Source organism: Pyxicephalus adspersus, chromosome 3, assembly GCF_032062135.1.
Source record: "Pyxicephalus adspersus chromosome 3, UCB_Pads_2.0, whole genome shotgun sequence".
Lineage (NCBI taxonomy): Eukaryota > Metazoa > Chordata > Amphibia > Anura > Pyxicephalidae > Pyxicephalus > Pyxicephalus adspersus.
This window is the reverse complement of record NC_092860.1, coordinates 43829170-43851791: the sequence shown is the minus strand read 5'-3', so window position 1 is coordinate 43851791 and position 22622 is coordinate 43829170. Positions and strand designations below refer to the sequence as shown.

Here is a 22622-nt window from a genome sequence, read left to right as displayed (position 1 = left end):
AAAGCCAAGATGTCATTCCCTTTAAAATTGGGACACACAGGCAATCTTCTTTGGTCTTTTTCTGTAATTAAACATGGAGGAAATTTTACACCTTTTTATTTATGTGTTACCATACTAATCTGTCATGCTTTCCTAAACACCATAGACAATGTTAAATAAATTTTGGGTAAATGAACAAATCTATGTATAAGAATATACTTCTATTATATGTAATCCTGTAGATAAGTCTGCAAATTGTTTAAAATGGAATTATCTATGAGGCAGTATTAGGATAGGAAGAAAGATATGGTACATATAATTTGTAAAGGTTACTTTATGTTGTTGCTGGCATATTTCAGAACCCGGAGACAAGTTTAAATTATTTCCAAATATGTTAGGATAAAAACACTTTTGTTTTCTGTGAGTTTTGGAAGTATACCTAGTCACTGAAGCAAGGTGATTTATACAATTTATGTTTCAGTTGTGTAAGTGCCAAATTTTCAATCTGCACTAACATTCCTTTGTAACAAGGATATACGGGAATTCTGCTCTTTTACAAGCAGCAGTCCTAAACAACAGGTGGCGTCTAGACATCTTATTAATCAGCAGTTTTTTGTAGAAAAGAATGAGAAGGCAACTTTTTTTCGTAGTCTATCTAGGACTATCTATATATATATATATATATATATATATATATATATATATATATATAGTTCTTTTTTCTTCTTTTGCTATTGTTCATTGTTTGTTCATTGCAGTTGACACGGTTCTTCTGTTAAGGAAACCCCAATAAGGACCCAGATGCATTACTATATCCACTTGAGACTTAAATGTAAGCTAATTATTGAAGAAAGTATAAAAATGTAATAACAATGTAGCTTTCAGAACAGCAAAGCAAACACTGTATATAAGTGTTCAGCAGATGGAGAAAATGATGACTGGAAGGCTGTTTAGGGCCTGCAATGCCCGTAATTTTTGTTGCTTTCTTTTATACATTCTGTAGGTTTACATAGAATAGTAAAAACACTTTATAATTTACTGGGTGGACATTGGGGAAACCAGCATGTAATGCTATTTGAGCAGTATTTAGGTATGCTATATTTTTTTCTAAGACAAAATGTAATTCCTCTTTTCTTCTTTGTCAAAATAACCCGTTAATTATAATACCTCAGATGCAGACATCCTTCTGTTTTTTGGCACTGCAATCTCTTCAGGACTGTGCATTGTTCATAACCAGATGTGTTATTTTTGATATTCTGTAAGATTAAGTAACAACAAAGTGTTTATTCTTAGTTGTGGATAGAATGGAGAAAGGGTTAGATGAAAAACAACATTTTTGAGTAGTCATGAGAACAAGAGCTGAGGGGAAAATACTGCAATAGGGACACATTTCAGGCGTGATCTAAGATGGGAATGTCCTTTTCTTTGACAGATTTTTCCTCACTTTTTATTACTTTTCCAAAACAGAACAAGAAGAAAAATTTCCCCATCATGATACAGATGATAAATAAAAAGTAAACTGATGAGAGCTTAAACCCTTTCTACTTTCTCTTCCCAACACTAAAATAAAAAAGTTTTGCCTTTAGATACACTTTAAAGCTTTTGAAAGGTATTGTTTGTCTAACAATAACAACGGAAACCCATATTGGAACATACAATACAAAAGCTAACTGCAGTATTTGCAGTGAGCTAAGGACAGCTCTGGGCTTTCTGTCACTGTAAAAATGTTTAGGAGAAAATTGTACTGCACCTTCACACCAAGCAAGTTTATTTTACCTATACCCATGACAAAAACCTTTAAAGCTTTCTAACTAACTGAAAGCCATTTCTAGGGATTTAATGGCTAGCGTGAACAGCGTTGGGGAAAGGAGACAACCCTGTTGTGTTCAACACCCCAAGGGAAACACAGTGGTCAGTGTATTCTTGACCTGCATATGGGCTCGGATGATCATCTTTAAGTATAATCTCAGCCAAACTGCAAGTGTCTTAGGCCAACCGGTTGTCCACGAGAAAGTTTTGGTGGTTCACGGCTTAGGCCAGAGCCGCGGACCATGTCCCCTGTGTTGATCACAGGCTCAGGGAAGTGGGCAGGTTGTGTCTCTAGGTGGGTTGTTTCTGACTATGGGAAAATTCCCCCCCCCCCGGTTAGTGACACCCGGCTCTCTGCCCGGAGCCCATAAAATTAGTGATCCTGTGGGTCCAAAGAGGATGGTGACGACTGTCTTAGACAATATTTTATTTTACAATAAGAAACTTTGGAAATAATGGATGAAATAACTGTGACCAATACAAAATAGTAATAAAGGGGACAACAAAACAAAAGAAGCAGGGCACTTCCTATCATATTAGTTATATAATCATATTTTTCGTATAAAGTTAAGACTTTTTTCGGTACCAATATCTTGTAAACTAGAGAGGAAGTTGTTAGATTCTAGCAATAAAGAAACCTTTAAGTTCTGAAGAATCTATGGATCTCTCTCACTCCTCAGAGAACTTTGTAATATCAGAGATTTTCTTCATACCCCTAATATAAGTTTTAATAAAGACAGGCTTTGGAAGCGTTTCCAGTGGTTCAATCTTACTTAATGAAACTCTGTATTTTCCATTTAGGACCTTTTGGTAATGAGACTCAACAGGAGCTGGATAACAGCTTCTTATTTCAGAGTCTAGACTGGAACCTGCTTGAAGAACCTAAACCTTTAGGGCCTGATTTATTAAAGCTCCCCAAGGCTGGAGAGAATACACTTTCATAAGTGAAGCTGGGTGATCCACCTGGAATGGATCTGGTCCAGGAGGAAAAACATTTGCTAGCAAAAAGCAAATGACTTAGAAGAAATCTGTTCCAGGTTTGCTGGTTCACCGAGCTTAACTGAGGATAGCATATCCTCTCCAGCCTTGGAGAGCTTTAATAAATCAAGCCCATAGACTCTTAACAGATAAATCAGGAGTATAAATTAGGTATTTTGTCTGTTGGTGTTTACGACAAAATTTTATGTGACATGCATGATGGCATTCATTTTTCTTGAGTAGTTACACAGAGTAAACAACGTTTTTTATCCAACATGTTCCACCACATGACCCTCTCGTATCATTTTAAATTTCAATTTTAAAAAGTGCACAAAAATTTAGTAAATAGATATGATAGTACTGATTGAATAATACAAGTTAAGCCTTAGATAGATATCTAAAACAGTTACACACTAACTTTTGGTTCAATCTCTTGCCCTTTTATGTCCTTGGGTGACATCTGTTGACCACAGTCCTATCTATTCCAAACCTGCCCAGCCTTCCTGACCTTGCCACGGATTGTAAAAAAATTTTGCAAAATGTATTGTGATACAATTACCTTCTTTATTTATTATACAGACAAAATTACTTGAACAATGACATTTCATTCCAAGTAATCCTTGTCACCTTCTATACATTTATCTGTGACATAAATTCACCTTTATATTTATGGCATTCTTAGTGATAAAATGTTTAGCTTTACCAACTGTGTTTTCAAGTGCTGATTTGTGGTAGTATTTTATCAATCAAGAGATTTGAAGAAAACACTAAAGCTCATGTTACTAATATTAATATAATACAGGGTTTATATAGCGCCAGCATAATACGCAGTGCTGTACATTAAGTAGGAGTTACAAATGACAGACAGTGACACAGGAGGAGGGGAGGACCCTGCCCCAAAGAGCTTACAATCTAGAAGGTGTTATAGGAGCTTCTTAATGATACCCCAGCAAATGAGGAGTTGTGTTTTTTTTTTTTTTTTGGGGGGGGGGGAGACATTATCCCCTCTCATATCCAGTCTAGATATGACTGTGAAAATACAATGCTAATGTGGACATAGGAAGCTTCAGAGTGGGAAAATGGAGTGGTGATGGGAGAGGGTAGACTATTTAAAAATTAAATCTTTTTCATGTCAAAACAGTATGAAGTTGCAAACTGCAGATTTCCTCAACAGTTGGATCTTCAGTAACTGCCTTTATTGTACCCCCCCCCCCCCCCCTCCTGCCTGCAGTTTATAAATGCATAGTTGAATACTTTATATATTTATTATTGTAAGAAATAAGAAAAAGCAACTTTTCAATTCTTCTTTCATTGCTGTGAAATCACCAGTGGGGTATCAGATTTCTTATTCTTTCTGTTGAGTTTTCCTAATCACTGTTTACATATACTGATTTTATTGTTTCCTACAGAAGCTGTGAAGGTCGGAACATCCGGTACAGAACATGCAGTAATGTGGTAAGTTAACTCTTCTCTTCACTACCATTATCAAATAGTTTTAAAATAGTTTCAAATAGTTTAAAATCATATCTAGCATGTTCCATCCAGGATCTGTAGTCCAAAAAAAAATTAATTCAAGTAAAAATGATTACATGTTTTAGTTGTTTAAACAATGGTATGGTTCATACAGTTCCAACAGGGTTACCCTTATATTTCCAGTAATCATATTACATTTTGCTGTAAACAGTCCACTTGTTTACTAAGACCTATGTTCTTAGATTGTTTCATGCATTTATATGTTTTAATAATGAATTAATTTTCAGTATGGGTCCATAATAAGTGAAAGTAAGGAAAGTAAGGCTGTTTCTCATAGTATAATCATTAAAAGGAAGAAAGAAGAAAAGCAGGTTTTTTGTGGCAATTACATGTGTATTTGTTCTTTCATATTACAGGAAGAACATATATCTTTACAATAGGGTGATACAATCAACATAAAAAAATGCATAGTCATGGGCTTCCACACTTTGGGTCTGCCCCATTAAAATTATGGGGTATTTTGACCCTTATGCTAGACACAGCTTTTTCAAAAACAATTTAGGCAGAGCACAGCCTACCCGACGCGTTTCACCATCTGGCTTCTTCGGGGGATGTGTATGTGCTGTTATGTAGAGTGATGCCCTCTGGTGGTGATTAGATGGGGAAACGTTTGCAGATTTAATTAGTTTTAGCTACAGTTCTTGATTTATGGATAAGGATGATGCTGTAGGAAGTGCTGTAAAGTTGTGGTGTGATGTTTTCAGAGTGTTGCAGCCAAGCAGAGGGAATGCACCACTTTCTAAGACTGTTTCTCATAGTAAACAATTTATTTCTCCAATGGCCAACTGAATCCTGATCCTCCATTGCAGTATATGGAAAATTCACTCCAGTGAATTACCTAAGGCGCTCTTTTACACATTTAAGGTAATATAAAGCTTTCTTCTTATACTGCTATCACCATCTTCACAGCAGTGAGGCAAGAGTTATCCATAAAAAAGTATGAACTGCATGTCTATTAAATAACCCATTGTAGTTCCATGATTTTTGTGATTCTGCACTAATAATTTAATAACTTTAACCTACTAATCTAATAATCACAACCACAAGGACAATGCGTGGATCTATGGCGACCTGCTCTGCAGTTTACCGCAGCAGTTTGCTATGTGCCTTGGGAACGGCTATCCATATAAGTTAAGACCGTATATCTGAAAGTAGCTTATCCTATAATGGAGCATGAAAATTTTGGTGAGCAATGGACACTTGATCACTGTGCATGTTCCAGAATGATGGTCTGTATTCTTAATATATATATAAGGCATGCAGGCACATAACTTACCGTTCTCTTTTGAATATTTAGGGCTGGGGATAGATATTGTTTTTGTCACACCACTTGAGTTGTGATTTGAGTAAAGGTTGTGTTTTTGCCAAATTTTAATATTTTGTTGTATTAAAGTGTCTAAAGCATACCAGTGTCCTAATTATCAGTCATTCAAAAATTCCCATGAAGCTAAGTTTTAAATATTCTGGAATGCAATTACTGGGCATTTACTTTTCCTTATCTTTTATATAGCAAGCTTGAAATTTTGAGGAAAATGTTGAACAATTTTACCCTTTTAAAAGGGGAACTGGAGAGTGGACAGAATAGACCCTAGATTGCAAACTAGATCAGATCATCTTACAGGTTCAATAACTGATCATCTTGTCTAGTAAGCTGTAGTTGCTTGCTTCATCCTTGCTGTTGCTTACAGAAGTGTAGCAAATTTTTTAATAAAAAAAAAACTATATTTACCTTTACTTTATTCAGTGAATGTACTTGATATGGTATACATTTAGTTCAATTGTTGCTGTATAGGATAAGTTTTGAGACATAAGGAACACCTTACAATACATGTGTGTGACTACATCTAAGAGATTTGCACATTCCGCATCCATCAGGTCATGTGTTTAAATAATAGAAATGGTTACATGAAGTTGCATACTAACAGATTTACTGTAGATTACATCAACTAAGTAAATGAAATACAAAAACCCATTGCTAATGCAACTAGCAGGCATATTTATCACCATCACCATACAACTGAGTTTCATGCCAGGAATGATTCCAGCCTAAATAGACTTTGGTGGGCTTGGTAGAAATCTACACATATTCATCCAGTTGGCCACAAATTGATCTAAATGAGACCTTATCACTTAATAAAGTGGCATGTTAGTGCTAACTTAAAATGTAAAAGTCATGTTTCTTTTATCATCATAAAATCATTACCTGGTTTGAGTTACAAACTTAGCTGGTATTTGATATGAATAAAATCCTTTAAGATTACCCAGGAAATAAAGTGAAATGCCTGGAGTACATTGTGTTTTACAAAGACATTTGTTAGCATAGTGTTACTGAAATGTTTGTAACTTTGGATTTTCTGTATTTTTGTAATGGCATTTAATTTGCCAGGAAAATGTCCTGACCTTTCAAAACTGGCTTCATATTGCCTTGCAACGGGAATCAGTCATAGGCTTTGAACAAAAGCTATTTTATCTATACGCCTTTGATCAAAACAGCAGCTGTTTGATGATTTTTTTTCTGCAGATTTTATCATGGGCAGCGTCTTCTTATGATCACAGACAGTGCAATATCATTTCATATTACCTACATCATAGGACAATGATGCAGGCAGTGTTTAACACTGAACAAAATGACCCTAGATGCAATAATACCTCACTGTAGACTAGCCCTAACTAAATCTAACACTTAGCTGCTCTCTCATGAAATCCCCAAAACTTAACCTTATACCTTATAGTGGGTTCTTATTTATATAGATAATTGCAGTATTTTTCTCCCTCATTAGGGAGATTTAATTTCCGTATGTGCACTGGTGACCACTGCCTCTGGGACTGATAGAATAGAAATACTCCAATGAGGACACTTTTTGTGGTTACTTCTGTCTAAATGAGTATTTCTTTTGTTTAATAGAAATTTCTATATAATCCAAAAAAACAGGGTTTAAAAATCAAGAACCATAATTCTCATAAATAAATAAAAAAAAAGACCAATACATACAGACTCCATAATCTAACAGGTTAGCCACCATTCATTTCCCATAAGTAGGACCTTTACAATCTATCAGGTTGGCCACAATTCATTTCATGCAGAATGTGCTATAGTTGTACTTCTTCCCAAGATAGACATTGAATATGAGAAATAAACAGTCATTATACAGTCGTGATTTTCTCTGCACCTGAAGGATAAAATACCTAAAGTGTATAGACTGCAGATGTCTCTGACTTGCTGTTGTTTCCCACCCACATGCATCGAATAAATCAAAACTTTGGGCAGTGCTTCTGATGACTATGAAACAGTCAAGCTGTTACTCCAGATGGAAAGGAATTGATCTGTTCTTCTGTAGGGACTGAAGCCGAACACATCATAGTAGAAGAGTAGATCCATATATATATATGTGAACTCATCCATAATGTACTTTATATTCCACAGAGAGAATGCTTGGACAGGTTTGTTCAAAACTGAGAGCAGTAATGGTATTTCAAATTGCCTGACTTCATCATTGTCTGTGATCTGTTTCCCAATCGCTCTGTTCCATAATGTTACTTGTTATGTCTGCTACTTTTATGATGGTCCAATTTATTATTCAAATATAGAATTCTGTGGAGGTTAAAATGTTAAGCTTAAGAGTTCTATTGTTTTTAATTTCTTTATAACATATGTATAAAAATTCACAGGACAACAATAACCTTAAATAAAATCTGTATGGAAAGAAATATATATAGACTAAGAATATTATCTCCTTTTGAAAACATTAGTTACCTGCTCCTCACTTCAACATTTTAGGTAACTGACCTGGAACAAGCAGTCTTCCACAATGTTTAGTCAAAACTCTTGTAGTGATACTGCCACAATGCCTTTAACGGGCAGAGTGATAATGTCTTTGTAACACCCTCACTTCCCCAAACCCTGATACTCACCTTGCCGCTACTTTCCCCTCTACTTTCATCATAACCTTGTCTTTAAATTGATATGACTTCCTACTATATGGTGCAGTAATTGTGAGCTAAGGTTCAGTCGATAATGACTATACATGGTGACAGATTGCTACTAATAATGTTCTATGGAGAAGACATGTTAGAGGAAGTGATTATCACAGAATCACAGCTCCTGTTTGCCAATATTGCCCTCTGGTCATGCGAAAAGCTGCTTGATTTTTCAGATTTGACTAAAATATGCAAAGCTCAATGTTTGGTCGAGTTGCAAGAAAAGTATGAAATTGTGTTCCCATGTAGCAACTGATTTACTTATGTTTTACTTATTATGTATCTACATAGATTAACCATAAACATTTTATGTCTTTCTCTTCAATAGGATTGTCCAGCAGATTCTGGAGATTTTCGGGCCCAGCAGTGTTCAGCTCACAATGATGTCAAGTACCAAGGCCAGTATAGGGAGTGGCTTCCAGTTTATAATGATCCTGAGAACCCATGCTCTTTAAAATGCCAAGCAAAGGGGACTTCTCTTGTTGTAGAACTTGCTCCAAAAGTGCTAGATGGTACTCGATGTTACACAGAATCCTTGGATATGTGCATCAGTGGTTTATGTCAGGTAAGGAAAAGCTTTTTGTCTACGTTTTCTGTGTTCTTGGGAACTTCATAAAGTGTGCTTTGCATTATCATTTATGAAATTAAAGACTTATAGTAAATAACATTTTAAATATTCTTGACTGGGAGAGAAATACAGGGTCTGTGAGTGCTGATATCCTTATCAAAATGCTAGTTGCCTGTCTGTCACTGGCATCAATATTTTTAAGACTGGAACAAGCATGCAAAAAGTAAAATGCTCCACCAGGGTTGGTCTTAACCCCTTAAACCTAATCTGTACTCTCTTAACAATAAAAGATACTTTCTCTTCTCTTCTCTTTGGTTTTGGTTCTTGACTTAAAAAGATCAGCCTGATGTGGGTTTTTTTCAGGGCATTCTAACACACCCCCGCCAAACCCCCTCCTCCCCCCTTTTTGGCTCCTCTCCACCCCCTTTTTTGTTCCTGTTCTCTTTCCTTCTTCCTCATATATTTCAATTGTATCTTTTGTAATTTTGAAACCTTATGTTGAATTTGTATCTTTCGAATACTGTGTTTGTTATATATTATTATTCCTGTTTCTCTTTATTGTTTGAAAAATCAGTAAAACTTTATTGAAAACAAAAACAAAGGAAAAAGCTAATTCAGAATGCCGGTCCTGCACAAATGTTGTGGCTCAGAAACTACAAAAGACTGGATAAGAACCTAAAGGACAAATGCCTGATAACTAAGGCTTCCAAAAGTCATGGTAGTCCCCATATTTCTCTGACGATAGGTCCATTGGCAGAGTGCATTGGGTTGCCATTCAGAATAAAAAGCACCGCAACATACAATGCATGCAACTTGTTTTACCTTGCAGTAATGTGTGAGTAAACTGGCTATTGTAACTACATAAGCAGAAGAAAACATGAGCAGCACTTAAAAAGAAAGGCTTGTAGCGATCAGTAGCACAGTATGTACAATAAACCAAATAAAAGGTATCAGGAAAGCACACAACATGAGGCTTACAATGCATAAATGATAATTGCTAATCATCTGAAATGCATGCCATATTTTTCAAAGGCACGCCACCCCTGACAGAGTGACTGCAGTTTTTAAGACGTGAGTTGGACATGACAGCTCCAATCATCACATAATGTTATGCAAACATTATTCTAAATTATACCTAAATATTTCTTGTACAGCCAAAAAAATTATATACCTGTATATTTTGCAGATATATACATATATACTTTTTATAAAAGAAAAAAAGAACTGAAGTTTAAGTAGTGTGTTAAACTATGAAGAAAAGCATTAAGACACTTGGAGGTCTTGGAAAACACACAAAGACAATGTAGAAAGTGTATGCATAGAATTCCAGGGTTGATTGACAGGGCCGGTTCTAGGAATGTTGCCATTAATGTGGTCTGGCGCCAAAGTAAGTGCCCAGGACTATAGTGCTGACTTTAAAAAGACCATTTCAATATATTTTCTAGAGACCTGATTTCTGATACACTGATTAAACATCTAACTAGAACAGCAGAAAATGTTTTTATGTTGAGCTGTTTAGTAATCAAAAGAGTTTGTTTTTCATTCTTCATGGCCACTATGGGTTTTATCATTTTCGTAAAAACAATTTTAGTTTAAACGGTTTTGCATTGGATTCAGTTTTTTTTTTTTACTAAGTGGATGGATTTAAAAAAAATACTTGTAGTTTCTTTATCTCCCTACTTTAGGGTGACAACACAATTTTGAGGCGCTGTAGCTTGCTCATTCCTGTCACCTAAGTGTTCCTTATTTATTCAGTGTGGTATAAAGCGAGCTGTGTCTGTCCATTTTGTCTTCAAGAACTCTTAAGTGTTTTAAAATAACCTTTGATGCCTTTAAAAACTGTATATTAGAAATAAAACGTGACGTAAGTATAAGCATAGCCATATTTTACAAAAGAAAAAAAAATTAAACTCAGTACTGATGATGAGCCATTACATAAAGTTCATATTTATACTGATAGGGCCTGATTTTTTTTAAAAGCTCTTCAAGATTGGAGAAGATAGACTATCGTGTTAGAACCTGGGTGATCCAGCAAGCCTGGAATGGATCTAGCCCAGAATTGAAAACACTTGCCAACCAACAGCAAATGATTTAAGAAATCCATCCCATTATATCTATCTTCTCCAGTCTTGAAAGGCATTATAAATCATGCCCATGGTGTCTGTACTTTACCATTTGGATGTTGGGTATAAGCGGTGTTGGCAGAAAATAAGTTTTTAAGCCTAAGAAGAATTTATGCTGTACTGTTAAGGCAGCTACTGCACACGAGAGTCCCCAACAAGATCTAGAAGAGGGAAGAAAAACAATTGCCACAACAAATGCATTATAATAATGTATTTATAACTGTCCTATTTCCTAATTACTACAAACATTCTTATATATAGGACATGATTTATTAAAGCTCTCCAAGACTGGGGAAAATACACTGTCATCAATGAGGCTGAGTGATCCAGAAAATCTGGAATGGATCTGGTCCAGGCTTGAAAACATTTGCTTACAATCGATCAGGCCCATAGTTTGGGATGAGTATGGACTCAGAGCACAGTGTTTATTACTGAAGCAGAACTTCTTATTCGTGTATAAAAGCTACTGAAGTGTGATTCCACCATTATAAATGCATTGCTTTGTTATCTTTGACTATAAATAGATGAATTGAATAAATTTGGACTCATCCAAAAATATGTTTACTTACAAGCAATAAAGACTTATGATAAGGATACAATATCTGTACAGTTTATTACCTTTTCCTTGGCACCGCCTAGCAATTAGCAGATTATTGATGAAGAAGACCAGTAGGAACCGTCAATGGTAACAGAACACTGGAGGTTCAGTTTTACCAGGATTACCAAGATGATGATCAAGTAGTTTTGTACAGGAGTCCCTGATCAATGTCTTATCCTTCTCATCCTCTTTCACTTTCTTCTTGTTCAACCAGAGATGTGTCCGGGAAACAGTAGCAAAAACAGTTGCCGTCAAAAGCGTGTGATGAAGTGTTTCTTTTTACGACATGGAGTATCTGCTGCTTGGTTTAGAAATCATCTTTTTATGGCTGGTCTGGCATAAGCATTAGCAGAAGGGTTATGCTCATTCTGCCATGCCTGGATTCGGGCTGATCAGACAATGAAGATTTAAAACACTTCTGGTTTATTGTAAGGTCTTTTATGCCCTTTGTAAACCACTGGCTTATTGAATTTAGCCAGTTCAGTCCCCTAAGTATTAATCTCCAAGGAACATATTGAGTATATTGTTTGAGCCATATTTCTTATTTTCTGGTTCTGTTTTAGCCATTTTCCCATTCTTTTATAGATCTCATGTGTTGCACTTTAAAGTGAAGACAAAAACCTGTCCCCAGTGTGACAACACTGCTGGCAATTTCATTGTCACCCGCCTAAAAAATGTGAAAAAAATGGATTTACTGCCATGGTCACCAGGTGATAAAGTTTTGAAAAAACTTTTACAGAGGTCTGAAAGCTTAGTCAGCTGTGTTCATGCTAGTGACACTAGTGACATACTGGATCATAAATGCTGCATTTGTTATTTTGTCCATGGTTGCAATTAAAGATTGTTTTCATTTGCATTCTAAATGTATTTTTATTCAATTTATATTTGCTTGCAATCAGCTTTAAAGTCTTTTCAAACTAACAAATCTGTGATGTAACTGTGTAATAAGACTCAAATGGATACATTTGCTCAAATCTGCTTTTAGGCATAGCACACCAAGATCAATTTTATGAAAAATATGACAGTAGATAAACATATTTGTCTTAGTAGTATTTAAATAAAAAAAAAAATATCAAAAATCAATGCAGCTATCAGTATAGGTTTATCGTCAGGTGTCACCTTTAAAGCCTGCTGTGATCTGTGAGAAGTTTGAGCTATGAACGAGGTTGGATATTTGATTGCCAAAAAAGTTATCTGAATGATATGAATCTGCATAAATTATAGGTAAAGCACATTACAATGTCAGAATTTGTATCTGTATCTGTTTTGTATCAATGGGTGGCACATGTTCATTGTATTACATGGAATCCTGCCCAATAAAACATACAGTGTATTATGACAAACATTAATCATATGTGGTTATCTCATTGTGAAACATAGACTATTATTGATTTGAGTGCAGGTTTTTTACTTTATCTTTTCATAAAAATATGTAGTTGCTCATGGGGTGTTGTCAGGCAGCATTTGTAGATTTTGTATAGCTGTCAGCATCTTTCTAGTTCTGAGATTATCTGGGCATTGACTCCTGTGAAATGAGACTCCCTGCAGTTCTGCACCACTGTTTAATATGGAAATGAGCCCCCAAGTTGTTATTTGTTTTTCTTCCCGCTTCATTTCCCTTGGCATCAGGTCTCTGAGCTAAGCCAACACTGCTGGCCCTTTTGTGTAGGAAGAGAAATTCTTCTGGCCGAATCCAATTTGGCAGTGTATAAGTTTTGAGTAAGCAATATACTATAACCTTGTCCTGTACGTACTTTAAATCCAGTGGGGCTTATGCCTCTTCCACTACCATTTTCCTAAATGGCCCCATGAGCTTGCCTTGGATCGTTAATATGTTTTCTTTATTCCCCCTCTTCCTTTTCAATTCAAGGAGAGAGTGAAGGAAGGAGCCAGGTTAAACAAAGACTCATAGTGAGAGAGAGTGAATATTAAAAACAAAACATGTTCCATGCTGGGTCTTGGGGATCTCCGTCTCCACTGCCTGATGCTACTTTGGTTTGGAGTGGTAGCTTAGCCTGTTTGGGGGCAATGCCAAGTAACGTTTCTTTGGCAACTCTGCTTTGCATGCATTGGCCTGCATTGAAAAAAAAGTAGGAGCAAAGCCAAACCACAGAGTCACTAAGACTTTCTTATCAGGAGAAAAATTGTTAGCAGTGGGTTTGACTTTATTTGCATATCTTTAAAGTCGTGATTAATTATCCAACTTGAGAAGCAGACTTTTGTCACATTCATCACCCTACTTGTGGCTTGCATTCTGTTCCTTTGTGTTACTGTAACCCTTGGATTATTTCTAAACCAACTTTTCAAGTATTTACTCTTACCATTTTAAGTATACACAATTCACTGCTTTAATTAACAAAAAAAAATGGTTGAATTTGATTGGTAGTAGAAAATTGTAATTTTTGTTTCTGCCCTGAAGCACAAAAGAAGGACACATTTTCTGTGCCACGTTCTGGTAAATTAATTAAATTGTTTATTAAGATTGCAAATTGTTTTTTATGCATTTTTCTATTGCCTAATTGATCCTGCTACTGAATTTAGCAAGGATTTTGCATGCCAGCGGTATGGGAATTTAGGCGATATTTAGATTAACCAACAAAACACCATAAAAGAAAACCAGGAGCATCTGGCCTCTATAAAAACAACATGCCAAGTAGTTGTTTCACAAAGACTGTTATTTGGTTTCACATAATATGACAAAATTCCTTGTGGTGACATCTGTTTTGTGTTCAGCGACGTTATTTGACAGGATTTGCATGTTTGACATGTCAAATGAGCCCATCACTAAACAAAACATGAAGGGAAACAAGGACACATGGTTTACAAGGAAACTGATGTATGTAATAGCTTTAGTGTCGTTCACAGAAACTGAACCTATTTTTATGTTGTAATGAGGTCAGACTCACTATGTCAGTAACTAGTTACTATGTCAGTAGTTGTTAAAGTATATAAGGAAACAGGTTATATATCAAAGCAGTGAGGTTGTCTTCACTGGAGTGATAGGATGTTACATTCTATATGGCATTGAACAAATGAAAAGAAAAGTCGAAACATTGTTAGTAGTTCTACAGAAGGGGCCCTGTCTATCTTTTGGTACTAACATTTTTTTAAATAACTGTAAATTCCATAGTAATGAAAGGAAAAACATTTTATGATAAACATTAAAAATACATGTCAGTATTTGGTTATTTCCTGTAGGTTCTGGTGACAATACTAGGCCTCACAATGTGAAGTATCTCAAGTGTCACGAGAAATGACTTTAGTACTGCAGTAGAGTTTTCTCTGTACCCTTTTCTTGTATCGGCAACATAAGGAATTAGCATTTTCATTCTGTTGCTTTTAGTGTTAATCCTATTTATGTTTTAAGTGTGCTTCAGCCAGCAAGGAAGGTTCTACATTCACAAGTGGCAGAAAAGATTCTTCATTTAACAATCACAGATGGCAAAGAAGGTTCTAGAAATGGAAGTGGCAAGGAAGGCTTCTCAGTCAACACCTACAGGGAAGGAAGGTTCTTCATTACCACTCACAGAAGTGAATTTTGCAACAGGATTGTATACTGACCTCTTTAGATTAAAGTTAAATTTCTGCTGCAGACAGGGATATGTAAGCACTCCAAGTACATACCTATATTTTGTTGGCAGCATGGTTTCTTTAAAATAATAAAACATTTAAATTGGCCTTATGTTTACAGAGTGACTCCACATCTTTATGTAATATACTATGAATGCATCTACAGGGGTGCTGAATCCCTCATTTAGTGTGAGAATGACCAATTCTTTTTGTTGAAGTACTAAGGAACTTTTAAATAGTAAAGTACATGGATTACATGTTCATAACCATGTGGTGGTGTGTCACATTATTATAATCCGTACATTTACATGGTCACTGATCTGTGGTCCATATATGTGTATCATGTATGTTTTTCAGGTGTAGGCTTTCAAAGTCCTCCAGTTGCTTAACAATAACAAATGCTGCTTGACTTAACCAGAAAGAGCAAACTGCTAGAAGTTTCTGCATTTTAATAGGAAAAAGTGAAATCTTAAAAATTGCGATACCTTGAGAGAGCAATGGAAATAGTTTTGCTTGTCACTTGCATTATAATTAAAAGCACTGACATTCTCAGGATTTCTATGGAAGTAAAAGTGGGCAAACAACATAAAAATCCTATAAATGTGCCCAATTTTATTAGAAAGGTTATTTATTGATTTAAATGGCTGCAAGTTTTCATACTTCATATCAATATATTATATCCTCACACTACCACAGCAACTTAGGACTTATTGGAGGGAATGTCCTAGTAGGAATCAATTACTGCAATTGAACACATAGACCTGTGAGATTCACACCAGGGAATGTTTGAGGGAATGTCAGATTCCTTGATTATAGAGCCCCTAGATAGAAAAATAAATGGGCATAAATAGAAGAAAATATTTAGATTCATACATAGCAACTGGAGACGCAGAAATATTACAGACATTAAGCCTGATTTATTAAACCTCTCCAAGGCTGGAGAGGATACACTTTCATCAGTAAAGCTTGGTGATCTAGCAAACCTGGAATGGATCTGGTCCTGGGTTAAAAACATTTGCTAACAAACAGCAAATAACTTTTAGGAAATATATTCTGTTTTTATGGATCACCCAGCTTTACTAAGGAAAGTGTATCCTCACTGTGGAGAGCTTTAATAAATCAGGGCCATTGCAGTATTATCAACAAAATGGAGTCACTCGGTGTTGGATATCTTAGGGGATAGGTTCTTAGATTGGCAATCAGGCTAAACTTCGATCCTTTCCCTTTTCTTTAGCTGAAATATGTAGGTATTTGGTCACTGACTGCAATGGGAGCCAGGGGAAGTGTTTTCTGTAAAATAAAGGTTGGTTCTATAACTTTTTTTATATTGTGATATGTGACAGGTCCTCTTTAAATCCTGTGCAATTACATCTCTCCTTTTATTTGTAAAATGTCACAGTTGCTATTTAATAGACAGCATTTCAGCTAAATCCTCTTTAGCCAGAGGATCTGTAATATATTACCCAGAAATACTGGGTGGGTAATGTCAGGGAATAAGAAATAATGACACTGATTACACTTAATGTAGATTAGGACCGGATAAAATTCATGGCAAGTGGAACATTTTTTACTGTGCAGACTTAATAAAATTATTTAATTTCCCTTGCAATGTAAACCACCCTTGAGAATTGTGTATGCATAAACACAAAGTTTATAGGGATAGACCAGAATAATAGGTTGTAATTTATGTTAAGAAACGTTTTTGTACTGATATATATATCTTTGGATAAACATTTCAAATTTTGCAATAAAACCTTGCTTTTAATTATTTATTAAATTGTGCAACATGGACCACCTATTTATTTTAAATAGTAAACAAAGTGCAGTTTCAGGTGTCATGACTCAGAGAGAGCCTCTTGTCTGACCAGCCACACGTGCCAGGCTTACTTGGGACCAATGTCCTTCCTGGCCAACTAATTAGTTGTACAAAATGCACTATATGGGTCGGATTTAATAAAGTTCTCCAAGGCTTATACTTTCATCAGTGAAGCTGGGTGATCCAGCAAACCTGAAATTGATTTCTTAAAGTAATTTGCTATTTGTTAGCAAATGTTTTTAATCCTGGACCAGATCCATTTCAGGTTTGCTGGATCACCCAGCTTCACTGATGAAAGTGTATCCTCTCCAGCCTTGGAGAGCTTTCACAAGTCAGGTCCCATGTGTAGTTTTTGCTATCTTTTTGAAATATTTCACCATGTAATACATTAAGCCCTCGTACGAGGTAAAAAGCTTCAGATTAGGGGGCAACACTTCCTGTAGAATGGCAATATCATGTTTCTTATACTTCTCTGAATAATGATTTGTTAAAGAAGAAGGAACATTTCCAGACGTTCAATCATTATTGTCTGAAAATGACTATTTTAGCAGCAATTTCAAAAATGATCTTTAGGCAATAGCTGAGCAGCCTTTTCTACTTTATTATAGAGAGGGAAATTGTGCACCACTGTAAGGACCACAAGAGTCAATAATAGCATTAGCAACAGAATGGCTCTAACTCTTCACCTTCTAAAATTCATCACAAACTCATAAAAATATACACAAACAGCAATGAGAAACTCTCACTTCTTAAGTAACACTTGACAATAACTATTGTATTGGCAGATGATTAAGGTGATTACTCATCACTTCAGCTCACACCTTTACTAATCAGGCTTTAATAAACTGTAGTACATTCAGACAGCTTAGTTTATCTGCTCATTTCCTGGATTACCTGGATTTCCTGGATTACCTGTTTGTACTTTGTGCTTAATTCTGATCATCAACCTGTTGTCTCTAATATTGTCAGTCATTGCTTTGTTCACCTGGACTCTGTTTAAGATCAGCTTGTTTGCTCTTGATCTGGCCACGAGCATGCTGTTTCTTCTACAGTGTAGATGCCAATAGTGGAAGCAGCAAGTGTATATATATGGCAGTATTAGTATGCAGGGCGATGCCTCTCACACAGTAGAAGCACTCAAACGTGACATCATTGCATAGTATTCTGATGTGGTAGGACATTTAAAAACTGGGAGTATTCTATAAACAAAGCTTGGCAATATAGGAAATGTCGTGAATGCAGTAACATTTCTAAAACGTTATAAAGGTTATGTGGCCCCGAAAAAATGTCTTTGTTGCGGATAATGACTGCCCTACATGTGTAGGTGTGTCCCTGAAACCAGGAATATAACTAATTACCTAAATACTGTCTACATCATAACCCCATCAATTAAAGTGTGAAACATTACTCACAAGAATATATACACAAAGCATCTCTGTTATGACAAATAACATTTCAAATAAATGATGTCTAGGCAGTTGTGAACAACTTCCACCTGATGAAGCAAGGAGGAATCTAGAAACAAACTGTAGAACAAATGCAGTGTTTATAGTACGACTTGAGTCTCAGGGTGCGTATGTTAAGAGCATGATAAAGAACATTTCTAAGCATAATCAGAAAGAGACTGTGTTTGCTTGGTGATGCTAATTGCATAGTATCCCCCTGTGCCACTGCCTCATCCTTCTTCTTGCCTCATCATCTCCAGTTGCATGGGGTCAGCCAAGGTACAGCAGTAGCTAAAGATGTGGGACTGCCTGAGGCCAAAAGGAATAAGGGCCTCTGTCAGGAAGAAGAAAAGGGTCAATCCTTAAAACAAGGCAGCTAAAAGAGCAGTTGTTAAACAAACACACAAAAACAACTGTGGGCCAAGTACGCTATTACATGTTTGACACAAGCGCAAATAAAAGTATATTCAAGTGCGGGGGAACCAGCATGGCTTTCAAGGTCTCCAACACTAAAAGAACGGAGCAGTCTGTTTTGTGCCTTATGACCATGATTTCATTAAAAGTGACAACTCTCATTTAACTTACAAATTTTTGCAATACCGCTGTATTTTTGTGCAAACATGGATTAAAATATATGAGCAAAGTCAGGTAAAATGAGGTAAAAATAACACAAATCTATAAACATAGGAAACATATACATAGTGCAGACCAGCAGATCAGGGAATGACTTGCACATTGACACAGTGTTCATAATATTAAACATTATCCTTTTGTACATTTCATTCTTTATCCTTGAGAATGCTGTAAAAGCATGATACTTGATGTCCTAAATAAATACTAGAAATCCAGATAAACCAGGAGCAGAATAAAAAAAATGCATAAGCAAAGAGGCCACATGCCAGGGTGGAAAGGGGATCAGGCAAGGAAGGGTTTAAGGAAAGTATTTGGGGGTATATTAGGGTCAGTGGATTAATGGAAAGGGTGTGGGGTTTGACGAGGGGTCTATGAAAAGCAAAAATAGGGGCAAACATAAAAATTATTTGAACTTTGGCTTCTGAGGAGTAACTTTGCCCTCTACTCATCTGCATTTTTTTTTGAGTAGGACTCATGGGGACACTTAAACTAGTGGGGTCATTTTGTGTTTGTGGGGTCCTGTAATTCAGTGGTCTTAGTAGTGAAAAAAGGTGTGGCAAGGAAAAACTGTGGTTGTGTGAAGGCATCAGGTTGGCTGGGGCCCAAAATATCATTTGCTATCTCTAAATCAAGAAGTCTTTAGTTAGTATTGTCATATTCTATGCCAGGACCCTGCTAATATTTTAGCATTTGGTAGGTTATATAGAGCAGTGTTTCTCAACCAGGATTGTTCCAGAAGTTGTTAGCGGTTCCTTGAGCAATGAGCAACTTGTACCTCTCCAACCAGTTTAGGTGACACCAACATTCTTCCTACTAACCACCACTTATGCACTGTGAGCTGTGGATATTGTTATTATTGTCAGGGTTCTCCAAGGCCAGAAACTTATTTTAAGGCATGTTGAAAAACACTGATACAGAGGTAAACTACCTTTGTGAATGCGATGGATAGATTTTTGTGTTTGACATCCCAGGTCTGTACAAATACTGTGGCCATTATGGGAAGATAACACTTTAAACACAGCAATTTATTTTTTTTACATAGTAGATACATGGGAAACATTGGCATGAGATTTCAGAAAATGTTCTTTTAAGTATATTTTGTTTAAAAGTGTAGAGTCTACAGTGCAAGGTTTAGCTTTAAATATATGCCAATTATTGCATTCCATGATATCATAACAGTTTTCCCATATATAAATACAAATTCACTGTACACAATCTGTTCCCTGAGTGTGTTTTTCTCCCTAATCGGATGTTTATGAGGATTTCCAGAAACAGAAACCTATAAATGTGGCAAATATGCAAAATTACATGAACATTGTAACCATGGTCTTGAGAAATAAATTATTATTTATAGCTAATCAGCATGGATTGAAATACATAATTTTGGCTTGGTAGTTCATGAAAATAAGATGAAACAACATCAATATATTTTCATTAAACTGCTAATTCCATGACAGCTTAAATGCGCTGTAGGTTATAGAATGTGGAATTTAGTGGCAGTACAAGTCCCCAGTAGCCATTAGTTTAAGACCAGACGTCAGGTTAGAGCTACATTTATTGTCCACTATGAATGTACAGCTGTGTTATGTATCCAGCCTTTTATTTGCATTCATATCTGTTTTACTGTACATTGCCTCTGCATTTGGTAATGTTTCCCAAGAAGCTAGTGAAGTGAGACCTGTGATTTCCTATAAAACCAGACTGTGTATTTTTATTTGCTCTGGCAAAATCATTTGCTTCAAATACAGCGCTGGATTCTATGTCAGCTCAGATGAAGATCTGGGTTAAGCGTGTTACTTGGTCCATGTCATAATCTACAGGTCTCCTGATACTTCTCTCTTTTTGTTGGCAGATTGTTGGTTGTGACCACCAGCTAGGAAGCACTGCAAAGGAAGATAACTGTGGCGTGTGCAATGGAGAAGGGTCCACCTGCCGACTGGTTCGGGGGCAATACAAGTCACAACTATCTGCAAATAAATGTAAGTGCTTGTTACTTTAACTGAATTTGTTGCTTTGACATACCAAGGATACAATATTTGTATAAAGGTCTTTTAGATATATTTGCAACTTGACACTATGTTTAACTTGACACAATTAATAGTAATGAGTATTACCTTTTTTAATTCATTATTTTCTGTGAAAAAATATATAATTCTGAGTATTTATATATGTAAATGGAGGCAGCTATATTTACCCATTACAGTATCTAACTCTGCTTCTTTTTCTACAGTGCTTCACATTTGTTCTTTTTTTGGTTTATTCTCACAATGTACACAAAGGGCCTAAATTAATAAAGCTATCTTGGACTGAAAAAGGTAGATTATTATAGCAGAACTTGAGTGATCAAGCAAACCTAAAATGGATTTCTTAATGTCATTTGCTATTATTTGGCAAATATTTTCAATCCTGCACCAAATCTGTTCCACATTACTGGATCACCCCATGATAGTCTATCTAGTCTTGGAGAGCTTTAATAAACCAGCCCCAAAGTAGCTGATTTACTAAGCAAACGTAGATAAGTTTAGAGTCTTCAAATTGTGCAAATATCTAGTTTCCTTATAATGTGGAAAGCATATACAGGTAGTCCCCGGGTTACATATGAGATAGGGACTGTAGGTTTGATCTTAAGTTGAATTTGTATGTAAGTCGGAACCGGGTTATTATTTTATTGAATGCAATTAGGAGAGATGTTTGTCTCAGCATATTATTAGGCAGCATTGTGTCACTTACTGTAAAAAAAACCTCACTGTAAACTAATCACAAACAAAGCAAAAAAAAAACTTTATGGAGCTGGATATTCATTCAGTTCTGGAGCAAGCTGTGCTTTGATATGCAAAAAGAGACAACTGCATAGTTTGTCTTGGTCATTAAAGAGTTACAAGATGTTACAGATCAGCTCAGCTCTTAAGATCACCCACAACCTCAGCAGTGTTTAGCAAGAGACTTCTTCTGCAAGTCATGCAAACTGCCCCCTCCCCCCATCAAGCCTCCGTCCTGCACAGGATCGAGCAAGGAAGCCCCGTTTGTATCTAGGAGTCGTCTGTATGTCGGATGTCCTTAACTCGGGGACTACCAGTATGCAGCAATTTGCACAGAAAAAAATGCATCCCTATGCCTACTTACATCAGACAGGTTTAGACAAAGGGTATCTAACTGATAAACATTTCTTATTTCTCCAGTATGTGTATTAGGTTAAATTGCAAGTGTGCCTTCTACTGTGCTGTTAGCATATAATCAACACTTCTCTGTACAATTTTGGTGCATTGAATAGATATTTTATTTGGTCATTGAGCCACATTTTTATGTATAATATAGCTGGTGTCATTCCTAAAATGCATTTCTTTAACACGCACTAAATGTATTACGTATAGAAACATCTGGTGTGTATTCTAATATGCAAACATGTGCATAGTGCCAAGTCTAATACGAGGGAGCATTATGTTCTGCCAAGTTTAAAGAGCAATTTTACTTTGATAGTAACATTTAGCAAATCTAACCTATCCCCTTTATTATTATTATTATTATTATTATTATTAATAAACAGGATTTATATAGCGCCAACATATTACGCAGCGCTGTACATTAAATAGGG

The 22622-nt window shown here is 36.0% G+C and overlaps 1 protein-coding gene across 3 annotated transcripts in view; it reads left to right on the top strand.

Annotated features, from left to right (window-relative positions):
* Window positions 1-22622, top strand: part of ADAMTSL1 (ADAMTS like 1) — a 429836-nt gene that overhangs the window by 293375 nt on the left and 113839 nt on the right. For 2 of the 3 annotated variants that reach the window (XM_072404398.1, XM_072404399.1), the window contains 3 exons: window positions 4176-4221; window positions 8606-8842; window positions 20883-21009. In XM_072404398.1, the coding sequence (XP_072260499.1) occupies window positions 4176-4221; window positions 8606-8842; window positions 20883-21009 (410 nt within the window). Of the gene's footprint in view, window positions 1-4175; window positions 4222-8605; window positions 8843-20882; window positions 21010-22622 lie in introns of those variants that run through there. The other variant, XM_072404401.1, reaches the window with a different exon arrangement.